This window comes from Poecilia formosa, unplaced genomic scaffold, assembly GCF_000485575.1.
Source record: "Poecilia formosa unplaced genomic scaffold, Poecilia_formosa-5.1.2 Scaffold186, whole genome shotgun sequence".
Lineage (NCBI taxonomy): Eukaryota > Metazoa > Chordata > Actinopteri > Cyprinodontiformes > Poeciliidae > Poecilia > Poecilia formosa.
Window position 1 is genome coordinate 1,167,759 of NW_006800125.1, and position 25,676 is coordinate 1,193,434.

General features: G+C 37.8%; 2 protein-coding genes and 1 long non-coding RNA gene across 6 annotated transcripts; 1 reads left to right on the top strand and 2 right to left on the bottom strand.

Moving 5' to 3' along the window:
* Positions 1-86: 86 nt before the first annotated feature.
* LOC103147661 (signal transducer and activator of transcription 1-alpha/beta-like) lies at positions 87-7,211 on the bottom strand. 2 transcript variants are annotated; one of them, XM_016678572.1, is made up of 19 exons: positions 6,962-7,211; positions 6,383-6,560; positions 6,141-6,285; positions 5,793-5,888; positions 5,359-5,451; positions 5,165-5,243; positions 4,954-5,033; positions 4,444-4,595; positions 4,198-4,356; positions 4,002-4,091; positions 3,390-3,449; positions 3,239-3,259; positions 3,051-3,144; positions 2,824-2,871; positions 2,664-2,747; positions 2,451-2,549; positions 2,232-2,367; positions 438-490; positions 87-196 (listed from the first exon to the last, which is right to left on the bottom strand). In XM_016678572.1, the coding sequence occupies exons 2-19, from the start codon at positions 6,511-6,513 to the stop codon at positions 107-109; spliced, it is 1,710 nt and encodes a 569-aa protein (XP_016534058.1). In that variant the 5' UTR covers positions 6,514-6,560; positions 6,962-7,211; the 3' UTR covers positions 87-106. The 2 variants fall into 2 exon arrangements, with proteins under 2 accessions (XP_016534058.1, XP_007566173.1); XM_007566111.2 differs by having other exon boundaries at positions 6,383-6,524; positions 6,962-7,210.
* A 2,395-nt stretch (positions 7,212-9,606) lies between these two features.
* apof (apolipoprotein F) lies at positions 9,607-13,504 on the bottom strand. The gene is made up of 2 exons (XM_007566112.2): positions 13,198-13,504; positions 9,607-12,148 (listed from the first exon to the last, which is right to left on the bottom strand). Exon 2 carries the CDS (start codon positions 12,111-12,113, stop codon positions 10,833-10,835), a length of 1,281 nt encoding a protein of 426 aa, XP_007566174.1. The 5' UTR covers positions 12,114-12,148; positions 13,198-13,504; the 3' UTR covers positions 9,607-10,832.
* A 5,807-nt stretch (positions 13,505-19,311) lies between these two features.
* On the top strand, positions 19,312-25,426 carry LOC107837900 (uncharacterized). Of its 3 annotated transcripts, XR_001663949.1 has the most exons (5): positions 19,312-20,124; positions 21,127-21,241; positions 22,022-22,115; positions 22,222-22,266; positions 23,550-25,426. It is a non-coding gene; the product is annotated as an uncharacterized LOC107837900 (long non-coding RNA). The 3 variants fall into 3 exon arrangements; XR_001663948.1 differs by having other exon boundaries at positions 19,312-21,241; positions 23,547-25,426; XR_001663947.1 differs by having other exon boundaries at positions 19,312-21,241.
* The last annotated feature ends 250 nt before the right edge of the window (positions 25,427-25,676 follow it).

Genomic DNA, 25,676 nt, shown 5'->3' on the forward strand with positions numbered 1-25,676 from the left:
TTAATGATTCATAAATGCATGATGAAATCACCGTACTATAACAGTGTTAAATGGTTGGGCCATATGTGAGGCCAATGTTGCTGTGGGGTATGAAATCCAGAGCAACTCACCCTTCCCTCCAGATGTTCTCCAGGTAGGATTTCACCATCGCCAGGATGCCATCAAACCACACCCAGAAAGTGTCAGGACCATTTTCCTGAAATTAACAGAAAAAAAAAATTATACAAAAATGATCAATATAACAGAATAATAATACAAGTTGTGTAAATGTAAAACGTTCCTAACATTTCCAAATGTGCACACTAACTATGATTATACAGGAAAAAATGAAAGACAAATTAGAGTTTAGGTGCATAAATGCAAATGTTGCATTAAATGGTGACGTTGAACATTGTAAAACATTATTTTGCAACAAATTATCTACTTTCCATTCTCACCTTTGAAAACTTTGACCATGTCACTTGGCAGATGTCGTAGTTCTGCTGCTTCCCTGGCAGAGCACAGAGAGAAAGCTGCATTATTCATGTCCATTCAGGTCCACTAGCTCTTAGAAAACATGTCTGAAGCCAAAAACACTGAACTGTGCTGCACAACCCTTATCATTATGAATTCCTGTGGAAGTCTAGGCAGGTTTTTACAGTCTTCTGCAGACAGCTACGTGAAAAACATAAGCCCGCCCACTAGACATTTTAATGTCTTTAAATGACAAAATTACAGCTTCAGATGAGCACTGATGCATGGCTTATTGAACTGACTTATTTAACAGAGGACAAAAAGGCTGCAGGGGCAAATGCTTATTTCATGAAGTCATGGAGCTGGATAACGTTTGGGAGACAGATTTCACTTGGACGAGAAAAAAACACTTTGATGTGACAAAATAACACAATGCTGTGTTTTGTCTTGTTTTTGTTTTTTCCAAAAATAACAGTGCAATTAGATGTTAATGGTAAGCTAAACGTGTCATGCGCCGTGTATCGCTCATATTTAAATACCTGTGGGTATTTTATTACTTTCTACTATAAAAAAAAACCTTAAGACAGCCACAAGGTACTTTATTTTTACTGTATGTAGTTGCTGCAAATCTAAGCTGTTAAGAATTACACTTCACTTCTTTATTCCCCAACAAAGAAGTTTATATTTGCCAGCAGTTTAGTCTCAGACTGAAACAAAACAAAGATAATGCTGAAAATAAAGGATGTAAAAAATACCAGAATATTAACTTATTATTTCCCTAGTATTTAAAGACGGGTACAACATCCACAGTAGCTATTACTGACACAACTAAGGTCATAAAAATGTTTTCCTGTCCTGGATCTTCCATGTAGACCTTAGGAAAATAACTGATACAGCTGCAAAGAACAGATAAGTCAATGTTTTTAGTATCAAAATGCCCTTTTTTAATCCCAGAGAGAACACAGAGAGCTGGAGACCTACAAACGTTACTCAGTTACACCAACTAGGGAGGATTATAAGAATTGGACAAAATATTGTGAGAAGTTTAGGAAGAGAAACTTAAAACATTTCACCCGGGTCATACAGTTTGAAGGGCAATTGCACCACATAGCAAGGAAATGTATAAAACCTCTGAATTTCAAGAAAGTTAAGAAACTATCTAAAAAAAATTATCTCTTCTTTTTCTGGCATTCAGAGGTAATTTTGGTAACTGATCTAAAACTGGGAATGTTTAATTTAATCTAAATTAATCTTAGGTTATATTATGTCTGACTGTGGGAAAACATGTCTATGTCTTTTTAAATCGTGTATATAAATATTTTTGTTTCAATTAAGTTAATGATAATTTAAAACGAGCCTAATAATTTCCATTTACATGTTTGTTTTTCTCATGTCTCTCCTTCTACCAAAGACGGACTGACAAAAGGCTTCAGTCTGGTGCACTGATTTCAACTGGCCCCTTTTTTTGCAGGACGATTTGGTTTAGAGAGATTTCAGTGTCCATTTTATTTGTTGTTTTGTTTAATTATTTTGGATATTTAAAATGTCTTCCGATTCCAGTGTTAAATGTTTGTTAGAAATGTAAGTACTTGCATTATTATGTAATTACCCTTATATTCCTTGAAAATCAACTCAAAACAAAATGATTGTGAATTGCAATAACTTCTGGGACAATTTATCTTCCAGAAAAAGTCATTATCCTGACAGGCCTAATTATACATTACAAACGACACATTTCTCTCAGAACAAACTTCTTAATTAACTTTTCAAGCATTTACCAAACAGCTTGTGTGCAATCATTTTGCGCTGATCATCATCCAGACCACGTTTTGTGGCAGAGAGAAACTGCCAGCTCAACATCTCTCCAAACTGCGGCCAAGGAGCTGCAGGAACGGTGGCGAAGAACATAACATCCTGGGCAAAGATGTGGATATTAACATTGTTGACATTGTTAGCAATATGCAAAGTGGTGTGAGGTAAAGAGTGCGACTTTTCACCTTTGGATCCAAGCTAAGCATGTTGAACCAGAGGATAGACGCCCAGGCACTTTGCTGCTGGCTGGAGTTTGATATAATCACCACAGGAAGGGAGGAGGCCTGCAGGGGGGAGGAAAGGACAGGTTTAGTGCAGGTCGTGGCTGTGCTAATGATTAACATCTCTGCTGTTTGTTATTAAGAGATGTAAATCAAAAGAAGGAGCAAAAACCTCACCTGCAGCTCCACTGAAAAGCCCTTCAGGTCAAAGACAGTGTTGAAGTAGATGATGTGCAGCTCCTCTGTAACACTCAAAGAAATCTGTCCAAGAACACACCATCAGATCAAACCCATGACGAAAAAACAACTGAGGGTTTATTGATTTAATTTAACTCACCTCACTGATTCCTTTTCCACCCCCTCCAGACTTCTGCTCCCTCAGAGACTAAAAAACAAACACTTGAGGTTAAAGTTGTTCTGGCTATGAAAGTTTGCCAGTGACTACTCTGACAATTTGACAACATTTACTGTTAAACATGAATGTCTCACTGTGTTAAACTTAAATGCTTTAGAAATATTAACTAGTTAGCATTCACAAAGTCTTTTCAAACCATTAATACCCACCAGATGTCTGAAGTCTGCAACCATGCCTCCACTGAGACTCTCAGCCATGTTCAAATCTTTGGTTGCAGTTCCCAGCACATTGAAGCGCCGATATCTACAAACAGACCCGCCATTAGTGGAAACAAAAAAAAAAAAAAATCTACCCAGATGTTCTTGTTAGATTGAGGCTGGAGAGAAACAAAACTCACCCTTTGATCTGAGGAGCCTCCCTACATTCAAGGACACAGAGACGAGGGCAGCGACCAGAGAGAGGAAATAACAAGTCATTCGTTATCACATGAAGGAAAAAAACTAAAGGCAGAGGATTACTTCTGTGAGCGCCAATTAAAAATGTCTTACCTTGACATGGATACATTCACTTTCATGGAGTGGTTCAGTTCAGCAAACTTAACCAGAAGTCTAAGATTTGAAGTGTCAAAACAAAGAACGGCTTAGATTGAAGCTTATAGTGCAGAACAGTGAGGTGATAGATCTAAGTAATATTTACAGAAACAAAACAGAAAACAAAAAAATCACTCAGAATTAATATTATTATTATGTGATAAGTTACAATAAAATTAAAATAGTTGTAAATTTGCATGTTTCATAAGTCTATAGAGATACACGAATCAAATGGTCAGAGATCGGATTAGGATGATTTTCTGCTCTGATTGTTGATCACAACTTTTGATCTGGTATAAAGTATTAATAAAGATAATCTTGTAATTTGTCAATTTTCTCTGGATTCAAAACTAGAACATCTATCAAAGAACCTGCAGCACTTCCTTAAGTTTATATGGTTTTCAGGGAAAAAAATCTGAAAGTATCAAAAATTGTTTCAGCAAACCAGAATACAAAGAAAACCATTTTGCACAACTTTATAATTACAACTCTGAAAAACAACCAATAACTCTCAAATATATTTTTAATATGTATAAATATTCAAAACACTTCACATGGTGCAACACTGACCTTGTCTTAACGGAGAACTGGACATTTGTACGCAAAACCAGGGGGCCCTTTCCCTGAGGCATGGACGGCTGAGTCTCGACCACAAACGAACTTGGAAGTATCATAAAAAAATATATATATATATATCAGAGGATTTTCACAAAAAAACGACCCCAAATATCAGCAGAACAAAACAAACTGCCTTGTAATGGCATACCTCTTGAGTAAGTCTTTAAGAAGAGCATCGGTTCTCTTATTTAGTGCAGGTTTTTGGGCCTTTATGGGGTCGTTTTCATAGGACATTTTTCCCATTAACTCGTCCAGCTTATTGAGAAACTCACGGACCTGGAACAGGCACATTGCCACGCAGGTGAACCTGGAAGACAAAGAGAATCAAGACTTAAAAGCTGTAGATGGAAATAGCTCATTCATAAAACTTAATTTATAAGGGGAGAAAGCGTGCCATTTTTCCAGCTGATCCAGGCAAACATTGTCTGGAGCGCCGATGCAGGATTTCTGCTGCCTCCTCTGCCAGTCCACCAGCTCTTTCCGCACCAACAGATTGATCAGGTCTTCAGCCCGGTCCAAAAGCTTGTTCAAGTCTGCTAGAGTGCTCTAAACATTAAATATACAAGATAAATAAAACATTTATACAATATGCAGGGAAAAACAGAGATACACTGATCTGGCTTTTCATGTTTGATATCAATTTGAAGTTTTTCTTGAGGTCTGAACTGCTGATTCCACCAGAACTAAAACCCTTAACTTGTGCTGTAGATTGCTTAAAATCAGCAATAGCTCTTAATAAAAAAAGATAAGATGAAATATAAGTGCCTAACCTTTATCTGACTTTAATGAATTCAAGAAGAATGCATCAGAGTATAAGTTTATAGACTGAAAACATTAGGAATTCTTTTATTAAAGCTGCTTTTAATCGCTAGTTCACAATTAGTAAATAGTAACAGCTTCCTACCTTCCTATACTCATTCAGTTTGTTGACTAGAGACTGAAACATTTTTATCCGTTCATTCTTCTGTGCCTCATCTGTCACAGCTGCATGAGAATTTCCATTGTGGGTTGAAAGTTTCCATGTAAGACAAAAGAGCATGAAGCTGTGATTCAGACCACAGTATTACTCAGTGTCAGAGAACGAAAATAGAATTAGGAGTCTTTAATGTCCTGACCTTCCATCTTGTGGGTTTGATATTTAAAATCAAACTCATCTTGCTGCTCCTCCAGGCATATAATTGCATGTTCCAAACACTATGTGCCAAAACGTTCAGCACGAGACAGAAAATTAGAAAAGATCAGTGAGCACGATATATAGTTTATCAATACAGAGCAAATCAGTCACAACACAAAATAACACTGTCTTCACCTGCACATCGTTCCTCAGTCCAGCCATTTTGCGTTCAAGCTCCTGCTGACAAGTCGTCTCCATGGCTTCCTGCTCAACTTGCAAAAGCTGCACCTGAAACAAAGGAGCGGAGGGGAATTAAAGGCTGGGAAAACCTACAACAATGTGATAAAGTGTTAATGTAAAAGTATCAACAAGCAAAAAGTACAAAATAAATAGCAGCAATCAAAACAGTCTTTGAATTCAGACTGCAATGTTGTGCATATTGATATTGAAATTTAATGCATTGTGCAACACCAGGCTGACAGATCTCAGTCAGGCATACATCAAAAGAAACATAAACAGTGAATGCCACTTCTATTATTGTGTTGTGCAGCAGGTGTGGTATGTCCCCTTTTAGTTGCATGTACAGTTGTTTTACTAACATACATTAGTAAAATGTGAGTTGCCCAAACCTGTTCACTCAGCTCGGCACTGTTCAGGATTTCCTTCTCTTTTTCCAGAAACCAATGGATTGTGCTTGCCAAAGCACAGGGCTCATCTTGATACCTCTGCAAGACACACAGGTCAGGTGAGGATTTAAAAAAGAATGAGGAACCGTTACTGCAAACAACATAATGCATGTGGTTAGAGCTGCAATGTTAATTACTTCGCTAATGCTTATCTTTACAACCAAATACACTTGAGGTGACGTCAATGAGAACTCAATGTTCCCTTTGAACATAATGCAAATATATATAAAAAAAAACTCAGAGCAACTCAAAAGAAAAGCAAATACCTGGGTGGTTTTTATTTTTACACACCTGGAAGCTTTGTTTATAGCGTCTGATGTTGTGCTGCTGTAAGAATGACTCCTCCTGAACAAAGCGGCTGTGCTGGATATCCAGATTCTCCAGCAGAACCTGGTACAGCACCATTGCAAGGCCGTAGTCCCTAGCTGCTCGTTCCCTGAGAAGAATTAACACACCATACAGACGGGGAGTAAGTTATGTGCAAGATACAGTGTAGTAATAAATAAACAACATTACAGGTATTAGTGTCTTACCACTCCTGCTTCTCTATCCAAGCCGAGAGGTAGTGGCGAACATCCATAGGCAAACCATCCCTGTCATACAGCTCATGAAGCTGCTGCCAGTAAGTAGCAGAGAGCTGCCTCAGTCTGTCCCACTGGGCCATCCTGAGATTCACTGGGAGTTACAACAACGTGCAAAGAAACACACAGGCTGAAAAAACAAGCAACAAACAACTGATCTATTACTCTCAGTAATGGCTTTCAGATAGATCTGACAAGTTGTAGGTCACATGCGAGGGAACAAAGTGCAAAGTATTGAACAATCTGGCGAGTTTACTTCACTTATTTGTCCCACAGTAGGGAAATTCAAGAGTGACAGCAGCAAAGTGTCTAGGCATCGAGGCATGAAGGTTCACACAACGATACAAATATTACACAAAATACGTAATACTTGACTGCAACTTCTTTTTACAGTAACATATAATGACTGCAACTACATGCTACAAAACCACTAATACTGATTCGAGTTTATTTCCCGAGCTGCAGGATTTTCGAGGACATGTCAACACCTTTAACCGCGTTAAGCACCGCAGTAGCAATATGTTTACTCACCTTTACTTAAGTTGTCGCAGTCCACGTAATTATCCAAGTAACTAGCAGCTAAGCTAGAACAAATGCATAGCCAGCAAACACTTTAGGCTTCGCAAAGAGCCACAACTGCTGCTGTATGTTAGTAAAACAACTACCGAGTCGGAGAAGGTGTGTTAATGTTATTTCCCCTTTCTTTTCCTCTTGTTCTGTCTCTAATTGGACAGCACTTTCCCCTCCTAATGTGTTATCGAGAGAGACCCTCAGGCGCCATTTTGGCTCTTGAGTATCAGACGTTGGATGAAACCCGAGAGCCGAAATGCCGTTACCCGTCACACAGTTTCCGTTCCAGCTCCTAGCTAGGACCTGATTGGTCGAATCGTTCAGAGGGCACTGCATTTAATTGGTCAATTTTCTACGTCGATCAATAGGGAGGGGAAGAGACAGCAAAATAGAAACTTACGGCGCTGTTGTTGCCATTATCGCTTCCCAGAAATGACGTAGAGGAACCAAACCCAAGCATGTGACGCACCAGAAATCACATTCAAGATTATTTATTTAAGCAACGGTAACTAAGAACATTTAATTGAGCTCCACCTTGCTTCCATTTCAGCTGCTTTATATGTGACCGCACACAAAGTAAATACGTGACTTTTATGTTGTAAATGCATTGTGAGCCGAAGTGGTGTTCCTTTTTATGTGATTTACTATAGCTTGTAATTTGCCCTATAATGACGTTAAAGTAAGGTATTACTATGTGAAATTGGTGCATAAAAAGTTAAAGTTAAAACACAATCAACCAACAATGAAATATTTAACATAATTTCGATTTTTTAAAAAAATTAAAAATTATTTCTTACTTTTGTTCTCAATAAAAAAAAAAATCTGATTATTAATTACTCCCGGTAGTGCCAAGACACATCACATCCCAAAGAAAATCTTTAATCTGTACTAGACAGAAAAAGAAAAGTAAATGTGCATCTGTTGCATTTCTGCTCCTTGATAATTCTTAGCATATAGTGGATATTATTTTAGAACCATACATTTAACCATACATCATATCACTAGATGATTTTCTTGTTCAAAATTATGTAAGGAAAGCAAACTTTCTAATCCATAAAAACACTATTACAGAGTGTACATATACACGTAGTCTGTTTTCTTTACATAGGTAGGCTAGCCCTTGTCTTTGTCTCCATTTCTGCAACAGCATAAATTCTTTGCATGCCTTTAGCTGCAATTGTGAGTGTCAAGTTCACATATTTACATAAAATGATACCTTTGGGTTTATAACTCATAGATTTATTACATTGGTAAACATGTACATAGAGCAAAGATCACAGAATAACTCACAGACTACAGTGTCGGGAGTGTAACCTACGTAGTAGGTCTGTTGCTCACTTGGGATGTTGACAGAAAACATAAAATATGCACCAATGACTTGTTAAACAAATGTGCAAAAGTTACCTTTTTATACACATTGTCTTTGTGTTATCAGAGCAGCAGGGAACACCAGGAGTCATTTTCACTGGCGTAACACAGCAAGGGTCAAAATACACAAACCACATAATTTACATGGAAAAAGTTGATAAATATTGGGCTTAAATCATGCAAATCGTAGAAATTTCTCTGTAGTTGGGTTTAAATTAGCCACAAATGGACATTATGACAGAATCTTCAAGTGGAGACGATGGTTGTTTAACCAAAAGAAATCAAGTCCTCAAACGTATGAGAGCTTGGGGATTCTGTATTGATTTGCAGGGACATTCAATCAGACATATGTCACCTATGTGTTCTGTCTTGTGTAACAAATACACAGAATGTCTGGGTGCTCTCATGTAGAGCCATCAGTGATGACATAGTTACTTTGAAAAAGTAATTTTAATCGGATTACAATACATACGTCCGCAGAGGGGAAAGAACAAAGCCAGGAACAGTTCCCTACTCTGACCTGAACTGATCTGGAGAGAGGCCAAATGTAAAGAAGTTCTTGAGGCATGAAAACTTCTACAAAGCTGCTGCACCTAAAGTCAAACACAACACATTTTTATGCAGTTTTTATTTATTCTCATAAAGTATGACTCAGACAAATGGCAAAATATGCTATGCCATGTGTTTTCTTCTGAGAAATGCTAGCTGAATTTTTGAAAGTAAATTCTCTCTAGCAATTAAAAATATTTACTCCGTCTGTTGCAGCTGCAGAGTCAGATTTATGTTTGAGCTCATTGTATTTCACTCTGCTTGGCCTTAGGGAGGGTTCAGATAAAGGTGCCACGAGGCACCACATGCAGATAAGGACAGAGCTCTCCCTAAGCTTCAAGTTTTAGTCTCGGTCAAAATTTTTTCTGAAGAGTTACAATCCTACTCATCAGAGCAAGGCTGACGATTACTGAATTACTGTGAGGTGACACACCGCTCATAAATCACTCTGGTGCAGAGGTAGGGACTCATTTTGTCTAGTTAGAGCAGATGCTGAGTGCTAGCGTCTGCTTTCTGTTTTGGAAGAATCAATAAGGGGATGGTTCAGCGCTTTGTAGCTAATATTGATGATTAGTTAGCTTTTTTCAGCATCTTTTTTTTTTGTTATCATAAACCTGGTGCTCTGTTTACAAGTTTTCTAGAATAAACAAATGAGTACAAAACTAAACTAAAACAAAGAACACTGAATATGAACTTAATATACAATTTATTAAAATAAAAAAAACATACAAATTATAGGCATATTAACATATCAGTTTACTTTCCCTCCATGTACGTCACGTTAAGGAAATTAGGGAAGCAGGACAGAAAGTCGAGATCAAAGTTTGAGGAGTAGCAGGTTTATTTTCCTGAGTCTTTCAGTGCTGCTGCAAAATGTGCAGATAATTCAAACTGATATCCACTTTGTAAAAAAAAAATGGTGATAACTCTGAGAAGTATAGTTTGTCATTACATAGGATAGAATGAATATTCACAGTTTGCTATAACTAAATGAGTTAGTTATTAATAAAAACATTTATTTCTTTATGTGAAGTAATCTAGTTTATAATACATTTTATTCACAGATGTTGTCAAATCAAGAGTTTGAAAAACATTAAGATATAGATTTTTCTTTTATTAGTGAAACGTTTTGAAAATTCTAACCTTTAATTTTAATACATTTATTCCAAAGGAAAACAATCCCACGGTAAGAAATTCCTGGTGACTTTAAAATAAACTTAGCTACAGCAGTATTTACACTTTCCTTTTTAATGACAATAACCTTCATAAAAAATATGGTTTTTAAATATCTCTTCAAACTTTCTCAATGTCTTAACAATTTAATATAGAACAGATAATTTGTGGAACAAATCAAGCTCCTCCGTCTCCTCCCAGTGAAAAACAACCAATCAGAGCCAGGAGGAAGGTCTTACCACTGCCAATCATGCTTGCGTATGTGCTGCTCAATGAGCTAATGCTGAAGAAACAACTTTCTGGAAATCTGTTTATCCATGTTCAATGTAGGCTCCATTGTGGTGAAGGAGGGTAGCATAGCAGAGATCAGAGGGGAGGGTGTGAGCACCACATACATACAGTGATTGACAGCGCTAAGACCTGCCTCCTGGCTTTGATTGGTTGTTTCTGAGTGCAGACGACAGAAGGACCACAGAAAGAAGGCTAAGCTGTTCAGATGTCAGGACATTGTGAAAGTTTGAGAAAATATGCTATAAAACTTTTTTCTTTTATAAAAGTTACCTAATGCAGCTTTAAAGGCGAAACATTGTTGTACAGACTATCGGCAGTATGACTTCCAACCATTTATCCACCTATGTTTTTGTTTAAAATATTTATTTCTACACATGGGATTTTTCACCACCAAATAAACTTAACGATTAGGTATTCCTGCGTTTTTACAAATTGCCTGACGTGTTCTTGTTCACTCGACAGTAAAGGTTCCCCTCTCCAAGCTGGACTGGTTCACCAGCACATCGTCCTCTGCCTTCATGGAGTTCAGCAGGTACTTGACTCCGGCTTTCATGCCGGTCTTCACTCCTGCCCCCACAGCGTACCCCGCCACCCCGACAGTCCCACCTGTGGCCACCATCAGGGCGTCTGTGCCCAGGTCCACGGCGCTGAGGATGGCTCTCTCCTTGGCCGTTGCTGAGCAATTGATCGAGGCGTAGTAGACCGCCGTGCCGAGGCTGTAGAGGGTGCTGACCGCAGGGATCCACTCCACCACGTTGTACACGCGCTCCTCGTCCTTGTTGATGCAGCTCCTCGCCGGGCTGCGCTTCATCCGCTGACCTGAGGATCGAAAAAGCTCTTCCTGGGAGCTGCACCGGCGGATCCAGCACTCAGACTCCAGGGGTGTGGATGGAAAGATGCGGCTTCCTTTCTTCAACACGGCTTGGTACATTCCAGGCATGAGAGGTCCACCACTGGTCACACCGGCACACAGGACTCCGAGTCTTTCACAGCTTCTGACAGCGTCCTCCAGTCGACCTGCAGCTCCTCTCACAGCCGTTCCCAGTAGCATGGTCCCATTCACTTGGCTCCAACCGTCACAGTGACCCTCCTGTGATCCAAGGCCACCGTCTCTCACTAAAGCCAGCTGCTGAATGTTGAACATCACTCCATCTATATGCTGACTTGCTTCTTCTCCCTCGGAAGTCGATGCTGATGTAGATCTGCTCATCTTCCTCTCCATAAGGGCCACCAAATCCATCAGCAGCTCCTCAGTGTCAGCCTTCCCCAGCAGGTCGTACAGCTTCAGCACCAGGAGCTGGGCCTCCTGTGGGCAGCCTGACGCCACCAGGACAGGCACTAACGAGAGTCCCAGCAGCTCCTGAGGGAACGCAGAGGATAACTGATCATCCACCGCGCTGGCATGCAGCAGCTCCGGACAGCTGATGCTTCCTCGAATCTGGAGGTGATCTCGAATCTGATCCTGGAGCTTCGCCGAAACTGTCGATGTCACGAGTTGAGCAGATCGGATCTTCTCCACGTTTTGAGAACGAGTCGACGTAGGTTCAGATTTGCCTGGTTGTGGACTGGAAGCAAGGAGAACCCGACTGTCCTGTTTCTGCTCAGCATCTTCGCTGGCGGGAGTTGCTTGAAGCAGATTGTCCGTTTTGGGTGGAGGAAGCGGGACTCTGCACAGGCTCTGTTCGGTCAGCAGGAGCTGGATCAGAATCAGCCACTTCAGCTTGGAGAACATCCTCTCTCTCTTCACAGGGATCTTCCTCAAAGCCACTAATACAAAACCAAGATGACACAAAATAGCTGTCAGTGAATAAGGTTTGCAGAGGTTGTTAAAGAAACAAGTTAAATTATAATCTTAAATGATTATTAATCGGGTTTGTCTTGTAGACTTGCAGTCATAGTGGCTTCACCTGCCAGGACCCAGTGGGCTCCTGTTGGTTCTGTACAAATGGTGGATACACCTTTGTGTTTTGTTCTGGTTAGTATCTTTGCTCCTGTTTCTCCTAGTTGCCCTTTGTGTTTATTCATTCCATGTCAATTAGGCCAACTCAGTTCACATTTGCCACCTTTTCTTGTGTTGATGTTCACATTATAACTTTAGTTCACTTGCAGCCAGACCTCTGTGAACGGCATGCTGTTCTGCACACAGCAAGAAGGATGCAAAGACATACTTTGCATGCTGTGCTGTGTTTACCAACGTAAAATAAAGGATAATTATGTTTTCATGTCTATTAATTGTGATGTGCAATCAGACTCGACTCGCTCCGTTAACACATTTGTAAATACTGTTGTGGCAAAACTTTGATTTTTATTATGTTTTAATTGTTTGGACCTTTTACTTATTTTGTTTTGCATATTTCAGCACCGGTGTGCTGAAATATTTAATTCAGTAGTTCAATGTTATAGTTTCTGTTTTCTGTTTTATGATCTCTTTGTGACTTTGTAAACTGAGTTTATCTTATTTTTTATTCATTTTGCTAAGTTTTTTTAATCACTATCTTCAACTTATAATTCTGTCGTCTGCCTTCCTCCTGCTTGCATTTGTGGCCACAGCAACTATTCATCTTAAGGCTTCAACATCATGAACAAAGATGTTTTTTTGTTTTTTTTTCGTGGTGCACAGTAAATCAGATCAGTAAAAAAAAAAATTACAAAAAATTAAAATGCAAAAGCAGCAACAGTGCAATAATGGCAATAAATGAAAACATTAAATTTGTGGTTCTTATTTCGTCTCGCTCACAAATTACATTAGTCATCCTGTTCCTGACAGCTATGAAGTTAAGTTTTTGCTTAATTTTAGATAATTTTATCCCACCTACCTTAACAATAACCACGTCTTGCAGACCGCAGCGTGTCAGATGGCTTCAGGACGTGGGAGGCTGTTTCTCCTCGTTCTCTCAGCAGCCTCTTTTTCTGCCTCCAATCAGAACCTGCTTCTCCAACACGGCATCTCAGAGCCCTCCCTCTCTGCCATCCGTCTTTCAGCCGCCTTTTCTACTTGGCCTCATTGCTCAACAGGGAGTGCAGGGCTTGAATATTGATTCACGTGGGGAAAGTCCATGTGGTCTAAACCAGTTTTGTTTGTCTGTCCTGTTATCCACTCATCCCCCACAGTCCTTCTGCTCACTCTCACGCAGCCGCTCGGTTTTGTTTTTGACCCACATAGTTGAAAGAAAGTGCCCCCCGCCCCACTCCTCACGCCGTGAGCGAATTTCTCTCTTTCACTGCCAACAAGAGGAATAAAGAAAGTGAGCTTGTTTTGAAAGTAAAGACAGGATTTCTTCACAGAGTTGCATCTATTTGGATCTATTTTCTGCCTTCATTCGATTTAATCGTTTGGGGTCTGCAGTGGTAACATCTATTCTTTGTATAAATGTCTAAAAAGGCCTTTTAGAAATTTTAGAGAAATCTACTGAGTTATTAATCAATTTCATTACATTTTTACAAAATCACTGGTGCCACAACCTCAAACAATTCATAGAAACTTAATCTAGGAAAACAGTTTTTGTAATTTATACTTTTTCAGACTAACTAGTTTCTAGGCAGTCTTGATAAGTAATCCTTACATTTCTGTTTCTTTGGGGTTTAATAATGAGGCCTGGATGAGGATTAATATTTATTTTACCACCAGGCAAAGCAAGCAGGATGGAAAAAGTCTTACATGTTCAATGAAAGAGCATAATTTAGGGTCACCAAACCCCCAGTCTGTATGTTTGAAACTGAGTTCGCTGTCCTTCCATCACCAAAGCAAACATGTTGTGTTTGCTCTGCTGGGATTTTAACTGGAACAGTGTGCTTCGGTCAGAGGAGATTGGGCTCAGTTGGAACATAAGCTTCTGGTCGATCTGGCCATGGAAAGGCACTTCAGGCCCAGTGTTATTAATGCAGCAGGATTTTAAACGAAAATGTAATAAATTGAAAACATTCGAAGTGAGACTCCGTCCAGATCAGATGAACCGCATCAAGTGATTTTCTTTTGAGGCAGCGCAGCAGCTATGCCCTGGGGTCCCTTCAGATGACATGAATACATGACTTGTCTCTAATTTCTGGTCCATCTTGCACTGCAGCTGCATGTGTGATCTCATTCGCTTATCTCTCATGACCATAGATGAGGGTGAAAAATGTGGACAGACCAGTAAATCCAGGAACTCACACTTAAGCACTGGTTGTTTTTCAACATAACAGACTAGAGAAGCACCTAGATTTCTCTATTCATCCATTTAAAGTCACATTCGGGCCTGAAATTAGAGATCAGGCCTGAAATCTGGATGTAGTGTTGGACTCTGACCTGAACCTTCAGAGCCACATAAAGACAGTTACAAAGCCGGCCTTCTATTAGAACATTTCTCTGATTAGAGGACTGGCCTATATATTTTCGAAAATGTCAGTCTCATTGTGATGATATCAAAATCATATGGACTCCAGCTCTAATTCTCAGAAACCATTTTAAGGTTTTATTTATTTGTATTTTTTGCTTTGTGACCAACTACTGCTTTACACCACCTCAGCTCTGTTTAGATAGAAAATATTCAGTCGTTTTCCTCCTTCGTCTTTATACTTTGCTGGGATTTTCAGGCACAAAAATGATTTACTTTTTCACAGTTTACCAAAACCGTTTCCTATTTTTCAGAGGCTCTAAAGAAATTTCATTTTGTCAAGTTGTTATGAATTTATGCTTGTGCTGAAGATATTAAATTGCATAAATCCCTCTTGTTCTGGAAAAAAAAAACAACAACAGACACAGCTTCTTGGTTCAAGTTTGATTTCACATGAATCAGAGCTGATCCTGTGCATTTATGTCTCTATTTACCTTAAGTATCTTTGTCTGTTTACTCTGTTTATCTACTTTGTTGTATTTTTTTCTTCTTCTGGTTTAGCAGCTATTTCGATTATCAACACTAGGGGGCGATGTGTCTCCAAAAAGGACTTGAGATTGTTTTCTGAAGAAATCCTTGTCTGATTTGTCCCGCCGGTGACAGCAGAGATCGATCTGTTTCTAAACCAGAGCCAGCTAGAACTATGATAATAGATGCTGTCACAAATGGGTCCAGGGCATGAAAGCACATTTAAAAGAGAGAAGACTTCCTCATGTGCTTTGTTTATGTTTTTATAAAGCCTAATTTTTGGTTTTAGTTCTGTTTAAATGGAGGTTACTCACTGAAAAGACTTGACTTGTCTCCCTGAAGAAAATGCCAAAAGATTACAGGTAAATACAGATAAAATTGTGACAATGAACACGATTATATTAACCCTTTGCGACCTTCTTCCAGCCCTTAAGTAAATAGTTGCATTTCACTTTAATTAGCAAGCAGATTTATCCAAATTATGATTTCCATGCGTTTCATTTCGTGATCACTTTGTAATAACACACAACAGAGCAAACCCTTTTTTTTTTTTTTTACTTATTTAAAAGCAGAAACAAAGGAAAAATATTTAAATTCAGAAAAACTTTGCACAGGAAAGCAGCCTCATGGGTTTCAGCTGTTAATGTGGAAAAATCAAGCAACTCCTTGTTGTGTAATATATAAAGAATATAAGTTAATTAGAGGGGCTGCTTACGCAATTATTTCTGCAGGGAGCTGTGAGTTGACACCTGTTAATAGAGGAGAAACAGCCTGAGTGGTCCAATCAGAAACCAGAGGAAATGTGACTGCTGTTCACACGGGACTTGAAACTTAACCAAGTAGCAAGAGGCAATGAGACTGTGAGCCTGTTGCACGTCAAAAGCACCTGAGCACAAACATCTATGCCTGGTTTGACTGGTTCTTTAAACGGAGCTAATGAATTTTAATTAACTGGGATTCCTCAGAGAACTGGTAAATGAACTTAAGAGCCTTTGTGTTGCACACTTGTTCAAAAATAACAAGACGCTCCTTGTTACCCTTTTGTTCAAGTGTAACAAAAACCTGTGACACTCAGACATGGGTGTAATTCAGAGATTTTCCTTCCTGGCAGCTTGCTAATTTGCTCAGCACTTTATGAGCACTTTTATATTTGATTCATAGCACCAGCTGCGGTCAGCCAAGTTACAATGAACTTTATGTTCATACAAAGGAAAACATTTATTTAGTTGAAGGCTGGGCTGGCAGTGTGGCAGAAACAAATGGCAGCCAGGATCCCATCTGAGTTTGTTCAAACTCTTGAATGTCCTGAAAGTGTTTTGTTTTCTACTTATCGTCTTGAGGCTGTTGGAGATTTTAGGAGCTTCCCAGAAGGCCATGACTTTCATTTGAAACGTTAAGTAAAACTCTGAACATTTATGTTTCTAATAATTAGTCCCCTAGTAAAATGTGCAGAATAAATTACAGTTTTAAATAGCAAAATAACAAGAATAATGTGACTGCAGTCACATGTTGAGAGAAACTAGCAAAACGTCGATTCAATGCAAAACAAATACTGGTCGCAAACTGCAGTGAATGTCTCTATCAAGTTGGTTTGATCATAAGACAAATGTTTAGAATAATATTAATATTGGAAGAACAATTTTGTATATCCATGTTAACACAGATGCTTACAATGAACTACTGCTTAATGTTAGGAGAGAACCATTAAGCGGCTGTTTTTATTTGTCCTGTATTTTCTTTTTACTTTCTCGAAACATTAAAATCCTCTTTTAGACATACAGTTTATGCTGCAGTGTTCTCATCCGTTAAACAATTCAATATTATATACTGGGCAATTTATCTTGAGATGTAGTAGAGAAACGTTTCTCTTTAATTCATTAGCAGCATTTTAACACTGCTACTAAATGTTGCAATCTTGAAACAGTTTCGGCAACTTTATTTGGCCCACGCTGTGTGCATCTTTCTCTGATTGTTCTCTCAGAGGCGGACCGGCACCGACGCACAGAAACAAAAACCGTTAAAAAGTTTCTTCTCCCAGAGCTACAACGTTACACTCACCGGCTAACCCTACTTCCACTGCACAACAAACCGTGACGTAGCACGCAGCTCAGATTCTGTAAAACTCATGAACAAAAAAAGAAATAGGCAAATAAAATATATTTTATGAGTGAATAAAATCCATAATTTAAAAAAAAAACACTGTAATAATTTAAATAAAATACTTCTAGGATGCAACATAAAGGTTGCATCTGCTCACAGCTTTGAATTTTTAAGCAGTATCCATTACTGAGTGTGTAAAGATTAAATACAAACTTAATTAAATGAAGCATCAATGTTTCTCCTTGGGGTTTCACATATGTTTACTGTTTGTAACAGAAGAGAGTGCCACTAATGTAAAGTGAATATATCTCTTTGTTCAACGCCAATTTCTTCAGCATAACACAATTATTATTTCTATGAGAATTATTTGTTTTTTTTGTTTTTTTGTTCTTATGATTGTAACTAAAGTCTAAAAACATGTCAAGTTGTGCTGTTTCCCACAGTAAATAAAGGAGTAAAATTATGGTAATTTTAATTCCATATTACTGTAAAGTTGTCGTCACCAGACTTATTTTGTCTTTTTCAAGCTTAAACTTTCATGCCAGTCACCAAGGATCGATCTCTAGATTACATTCATTGTCAGGAATCAAACCAAATTAAAACAAGTGAAACATTGCTGCAGCAATTCGTGTTTGTTTGTGATTCAGAATCATTCTGGCAGGGAGGATTAATCAAAGTTTTCAGCTTTTGTTCACAGAAAGCCAGTCAAAGTGTGTCCACTTGTCCTTTTAGAGAGCGTGGGAGTTATTTGGACTCTTACACACCAGTCAATGAGAGCGTAGACTGAAGAGCAAACATCCGCCTGCAGGGCGTACGGTCAGCTGCGGTCAACCATATTACAAGTACCATTTCCTGTGGCCAACACCCACTGTTATTTAATCATTTAATATACTTTACAGTTGTAATAAAGGAAAAAATCTTGACTGTAGTTAAAAAAGCTGCTCAACATAATGTCTTACTGCAGTGTGGGTTTTTCCTGATCCACAAATGGTCAAAATAATAAGCATTGGGAACAGAATATACATGCAGCTTCACTGTTATTTGGATAAATGTCCCTTTACAAGTTGTACACTGAATAAATCTTTTGCAGACATTAACAGGGTTCTGGGGTGATTCTGGTATGAAACTGAACCATTATTGTAAGCAAAATTGATAGAAGGCATTTAGATTGGATGGTTTTTTTGTCAAGCATAGTTTTTGAATTTCAGATGGAGCAGAGGTCAGAGTAAATCCACCAGCATCATGTCTGCCTGCTTCTCCAAACCCAGTATGTTTGTGTTTGGGATCATTGATCTGCTGAAACATCCAGTTGTGAGAAGAAGCTGAAGAACTCTGAGGTGATTCTATGTCAGCATGACACTGCCACCACCATGCTGAAGAGTAGATACAACTTCAGACCCTCACTTTGACTCAAATAACCGAGTCTTTATCTTGAATAACCCTAAAACTTTCTCTTAAGGGTATTTGGTTTGTCTGTGTGGACAAATACAAATTTAAATTCAGCATGACAATATCTGGTGAAATTATTGAAATTCAGGCATAGTTAGACTTTGAAAATTTTGGGAAAAAATATATATATTTTTTTATTTAGGTGATCAATTGTAATTTTCTCCAAATACAAAGTTATTTGAAAAATACATCAGTAGTATTGTTCTTTACGGGTTATCTGATATCACTATTTTTTTTTTTACCTGCAAGAGTCGTCTACAGTAGAAGGAGGGACCGGGTCGGTCGGCCATATTGGATTTAACAAAACTAATTTCTTGTATTTGCAGCTGATGGCCAGTAGTTGATAGTGTATTTTATGATGCATTAGTGTCCACTTCAGTGGTCTGTGTGCATTTATAACATAAAAATCCACAAGAAGCACAAGAAAATGGCTTTTAGACAGCTGTCCACTGTAGTGACCATTATGCATGAAAGGGTTAAGATACAAAAACCAGGTTAACATTTCAAGGTGCTTTCCTCAGACGGAGGTAGGAAATAAAATATAAACAAAAACCATATATGTTTTTATTTCTCCCTCATAATAAGACAACACCACATTTTGGAAATATTTCACCTTTGCACTGGGTAAGTTTAGACCAAAACATTTCATGTTCTGGGTTGATAGACCAGAAATAACATTTTAAAGGCAACTCCTGTGAACATGTTGCTTAAAACCGCTTAACAAGATGCTGAAATAACATTTGGTGAATTTATGGCCTCTTTTAAGCAGTGAATTACTGTAAACCTCAAGTTGTTGGTTAAGCAAATCACAATACAACTAAAATGACTTCTCATGAAAATGTGAAACAACGAGGAAGTCGAATATTTACAAAACAAATAACCTGAAAGGCGAATGATCCAATAACACAGTGACCTTTCATTGTTGTGACCTTTGCCTGATCTGCTGATGTTGCTGCAGTGGCAGCTTTATTTGGGTGGTTCCCTGTTTTCATATTAGCTTAATAGACATCCTCATGAGGTCACCAGTGATGGGTTCAGAGAGATGATCGATAATAATCAGTGTATAATTTCAATGTACTTTATATAATTCAAATAAGTACTAATGACTGACACACATTTGCCCTCTGAAAGATAATAATACTCCATCAAAATGTCGCACGAAGTAAGTTATTTAATTAAACATGTCTGATGACAGAGATGCGCTACATTTCTTTGGGAGGGGGTGAAGCGTTAATCGGATTACTTATGAGCTCAGAAGAACTATATTAACCGAGATCCTGAGCCCAAAGAGTCGCTTAGCTTGAACTCCAGAGAAGCAAAGCTGATCGGTTTATGCTGGAGAACTCCAACAAGGTAAACTTTGCATTCTTTTATTTTAGAACAATATCAACACATATCCTAAATGTTATAACATGGAGAGAGAAACATCCTGTAGCAAGTTCTTGTACGCATTAGAAGGGGTTTGTCTTTTAATTGTGATTTTTGTTTTTTAAAGTCTCAAACAAAAAGCGTATGCTGTGTGCTCTGCAGCTCTTGTTGTCATTCTTGCGGGAGCCATTTACAGGAAAGATAACAAATAATGAATGATTGAGAGCTGAATAACCGATCATACTCTTAAGATGCTTTTTATGATTTAAAATAGATTTTCAAATTAGTCTATGTTTTTGATGAATTAACCACAGGGTTTTGTCATGTTCCCGATAAGAGAGAAAATCTTTAATAATAATTTCTGTGGAAAAGCTAAAATATAAATCAATCAATTAATTACATGCCCATCTCAACCATATGAATTGTTTCATGTTACAAAGCCGGACTGTTTACTGGCTAGAAATTACATATCTAAGCAGGGACTTTACTTGTTTTTACTTTCTCCAACCATAAAACCTCTATTTCAGACAAACAATTGATGTCCTGATCCATAAAATACCAATTCAACAGCTTTTATGTTTTCCAAAGTTGCTCAATATTCTCATGATGGTTTCTGTAAAAGGCACTATGGGGCCTGAAGCAGAATTTGATTTTCAATCAAGAACTAGATGATCTGCCATTATTTGCTGAGATGTACTTGTGAACAAACCGAGTGCAAACACAAATATTAAACTAATATCGTCAGCTTGTAGCTATTAACAATGAAGATTATTTTTTTTGCATTTTTAGAAGTAAATTGGACAATTCCTTTAGATTTTTAATTGAAATTTTATCTTTCCTGAAACACCAAGTCAAATTTAATAATATTCTCATTCTTGATTGGCAAATATAAATATTTTAAATATATAGTCTGCTTTAAAATTCAAGCAATTATGATAAATCCCTTGATGTTTTGCCAGCATTTTAAATTGCATGATTTATTTTCAGAGAAATGGAGGAAAATCGAAGCTGCTGTAATCTTGCTTCCCTGGTTGTGTTGGTCATTCTTATGTTTCCTGTGACATGTTTGACTACAGGAGACACATATAAACCACCCAGAGAGGTAAATGGACTATTTCCTTCCTAAGATATTCCGGTAACACTTTATTTGAAGGGGGGTGAATAAGACTGTCATGACACTGTCATAAACATGACATAACACCTGTCATGAAGATGAATAAGCCTTCATGAATATTTATGACTGTTGTCATAAAGCGTCATTCGGTAAATTATGACACTTTTAATACAAAGTTGACATTATTCAAAATGTCTTTATGACAACTTGACATTAACCAAGAAATCATTACTGATATAAATTTGTTATAAAAGTATTACTGATTGCACTTTAAAAATTAGGTAACTTTATGTTATTAAAGGGTGTGTGTGTGTGTGCGCATGGTTGTGTGTCTGTGTTGCCCTGCGACAGACTGGCGACCTGTCCAGGATGTACCCCGCCTCTCGCCCGGAACGTTAGCTGGAGATAGGCACCAGCACCCCTCCCGACCCCACTGAGGGACAAGGGTGTTCAGAAAATGGATGGATGGATGGATGTTATTAAAGGTAAAGTTTAAACAGTAATGATTTCTTGGTTAATGTCAAGTTGTCATAAAAAAGACATTTTGAATAATGTCAACTTTGTATTAAAAGTGTCATAATTTACCGAATGACGCTTTATGACAACAGTCATAAATATTCATGAAGGCTTATTCATGTTCATGACAGATGTTATGTCATGTTTATGAAAGTGCCACGACAGTCTTATTCAACCCCCTTCAAATAAAGTGTTACCGATATTCCCTCAAAATGTTTTACCTCACTCAGCACGTTTCCTCTTTGCTTTCAGAGAAGCGAAAACAAAATACTCAAGAGATTTAATCCCACTGACTACGACAACTTTGTGGGTCTTTTGGGAAAGAGACAAGCTGCTTCAGCATCGAGTAAGCATTTCTTATATCATTAATCTCAAAACATTTCCGTTTTCTTGCAAGGCAGTGTTTAAGTTGGGGGTTTACAAAAATAAATTAAATTTTCTGTCTTGCGCAGATTATGCCGATCACATTCTTGCTGACCTGCTAAAACAAGAAACAGGTGAGTGGCTGCAACGTCTAAAGTCATTTATTCAGGGCAGTTTAATAACCAACTCTCTTGTTTTATCTGCTCAACAAGCCTCCAGTTTTCTATACGAACTTGAAAGGACATTTTTTGCTTTGGTGATATTGATAATGGCACACACACACACACACACATATATATATATATATATATATATATATATATAAACCTTTGTAATTAAAACTTTTTTCACATCATTAAATCAAGAAGTTTGGGAGATTTGAATTAAAATTCTGAGCTTGTGATTTCAGATTTATTGATGAGGGTGTAAAGGACAAATAAAAAGCACTTTTCTTGCTAACGAGCTTCAGAAACTTAGAAATCAGTTTTGAACCTCAACTAGAGTAATTATATGTTTTATATTTGTAGGATTGTGTAAAACTAGTAGATACTTCAGACTTTTTGTTTAGGCTTTTCATGAAACTACTGGGGAGGAAAACAACCCTTGATCTGTCAGCTTGTCATGTTGATTCTTGTCAGATCTCTCCTGTGGTTGACTTATTTCTTCTCCCCAGTTGAAAATATAGTTAACATTCCTGCACTGTTGTATATCCGGCTCAAAACTTTTTCACATCTCAACCACAGAACCACGCTGCATTTTAAAGGATGCAAGACAAGAGATATTTTTGCATATTTTACTTTGCAAAGTAGCTCAAGCTCACTTAAAAATGTTCAAGTCTTTCCCAATTGAGGATGATTGACAGCACTAAGACCCTCCTCCTGGCTCTGATTGGTTGTTTTTGATTGGGAGTGGCACATTTCTTCAGATAATTCAGGGAGGTGATGGAAAACATGGTGGCAGTTTTAACATGTATGGAATTTTTTTTTATTATAAAAGTTATATACTGCAGCTTCAGCAGCTAGAATCCCAAAAAGAGACTTAATACATCAATAATATGCAGAGTGTGACACTTGGTAACCTACCCAGCACTGCATTCAAGCAAAGACAATTGAGATTTAATATGTTGTGCAGCTCTAAACGTCTCAATAACTTTATCCCTGAGTTTTCTGCTGCGTTCTTTGGTCTTCAAATCTCTGAGACCTTCACAGAACAGCAGGGCTTTAATATTTAATCAAAAACAAATCAATTCCTTACACTCATTAGGCAACTTATCAAGGCACTTGACTGCACATACAGTTCTTAATCGATGTTAAAAGTTCAAAGAGTATGACACATTTGTCAGTAACTACATTTTGTCATATAGGATAATGTTTTAGCCTAATTTTTTCACTGGTGATTTAATCCTTGTGTGCAGCAGGAGCGGGTTGTGGATCAGTGCCAACATTTCTGCAGAAGACGAGGTTCAAATTCTCCAACTGTGAAAAGCAAAGGTGAGAAACAGACTTCAATCTGTCCTAAAGACAAACAAATGTGATAGACTGTTTGGCAATTGAACCATGTTTGATTTTCCACAGAAAACAACGCTCTCTGTGATGCAGATGTCAAACATCCGTGTGTGACCAGCTGCCATAAAACCTGCAATTTCTCAAAGCTCTCCTATTCAACAGAATTATCCATTGTTGGCAGCCACAGAGGGATAAACATGCTGGTTGCCAATGAAATCACAACTGTGACATCTGTTGCAAAAATGTATCACGAAACAGTACAGTAAAATATTTATTTATAGTGATTAAAGTACCTTTCACAAAAAAAAAAAACAAAAAAAACAATCATTTTCTGTGCTCTCACAAATCTCCACACTTAAATTCCAACAACTAACATAAATACGTGTCAAGTGTCAATACAGCACTGTACAAATTTCCCTTTGAGAAAAACCTTAATATTGACAAGATTGTCAAGGAACCGGTGTCTCACTCTTCCCATTAAGAAAAAATTCAATGCAGCAGGTATTAAACATGAGCACAAGCAACGTCTTTAAAAGAGGCTTCAACATAAAACATCCCAATTCGACTGACACCGAGACGTGTGAAATCTCCTGTTAAACCATCTCCTGTTAAAAAAAAACAACGGATAAAAAAGGGAACCACACAAATAATCAGTTGTAAGACCGAGTCTGAAAGGCTTCCGTTTAATACAAATTTAAAGTGATTGAAATCAAATTCAAAAGTGCAGTATGGGGTTTTTTCAGCCACTTCTTGGTCTTCACTTTTTCACAAACTTAAAATTTTCAGTTTATCAGACACTGTAAGTAGAAACTGCTGGAAATACTTTTACACATTGTGTGTCATCTAAAAAAAAAAAAAAAAGTTTTCTCCAGTTAAACTAAAGCATACAGAAGCAAAACGGTGTCTAAAAAAAGAAGTAAACACACACTATGAAAGGCTTGAATAAAATTATCCTTCATCCTCCTTTTAATCCCCATTTTAACGTCACAGTGCAAAGTCGCGTGTGCAGCTCATGGCTCATACATTCTCAGTTCGCAAGGCACATTCTTTACGCGTCAGCTTGGGGAGAAGGATGCAGGAACTTGCCAAATGTACGTGTGTGTTAGTGTGTGTGTGTATAGTGGCAGTTTCAGGAAGCGCAGACAAATATTCTGCAACTGTTTGCTTACAGCAAACCAGGCGTTGTTTCAAAAATAAGAAATTATTCAATCAACTACTTCCTCATCCATCGAGTTTTTTCAGCTGTGCCAGGAAACGCGGCTGTATGAGTGAAGCTGCTGGATGAACTGAATTAAGACAACTAACAAACCTGTATTTGTCTTCCCTCACTGGGTAATCTTTTCTCCAGCGGAGGAATCTTTGGTTGAATTATATAGATCTGGAATATTATAGTAAACATGCCTAATGTAAGTATACTGGCTCATTTACACAGGATTGGGGATATTGTAGATTAGATTAGATGTTATGGAACTAAGTAAAACAATTCACCCTCAAGTTGTGTCCAAATCTGTTTATGTTCCCTTTACAGTGCTGTGAAAAAAGTTGTAGGTACTTTTTGCGTTTTTCTAACTTATTTCAGATCAAATAAATTTTAATAGCCGACTGTCTCAATGTGAGAAGATAATTGAATCAATAATCAAACCAAACCATTTAACTAAAGTTGATCAAGACATTGAAAATGATGGGACCATGACTTTTGCTCTACCAGAAATATTCTGATGTCCGGCCATCAGAACGTGACCTAAAGCTCAAGCAAACATTTGATTGGCTCAATAAAATAAAAAAAAATTATATATATATATATATATATATATATATATTCAAGATTGGTTTTATTCAAAGTTTGAGTTGAACCTGATTGAGACATAGCATCACTTTAGAGCAGGGCTGTCCTACTAAAGTCAAGTAAATAACGTAGTCCGTGTTACTCAACTCTTAAGGATTAGACGTCGAGTTTTCAAATCTTTTAGGCTCGGTTGAACATAATTATTCTCGTATATAAAAACAGGATTTGTCTTAAATTCTTTGAAAAAGTTTGA

Excerpts from the sequence above, each read along its gene's own strand:
- LOC103147661 (XM_016678572.1), bottom strand. The coding sequence starts at position 6,513 with ATGGCCCAGTGGGACAGACTGAGGCAGCTCTCTGCTACTTACTGGCAG. Across the intron at positions 5,034-5,164 it reads TCAAACCCACAAGATGGAAG|CTGTGACAGATGAGGCACAG; the intron begins GTCAGGACATTA and ends ATTCTCATGCAG. Across the intron at positions 2,550-2,663 it reads GCTTTTCAGTGGAGCTGCAG|GCCTCCTCCCTTCCTGTGGT; the intron begins GTGAGGTTTTTG and ends TCCCCCCTGCAG.
- apof (XM_007566112.2), bottom strand. The coding sequence starts at position 12,113 with ATGTTCTCCAAGCTGAAGTGGCTGATTCTGATCCAGCTCCTGCTGACC.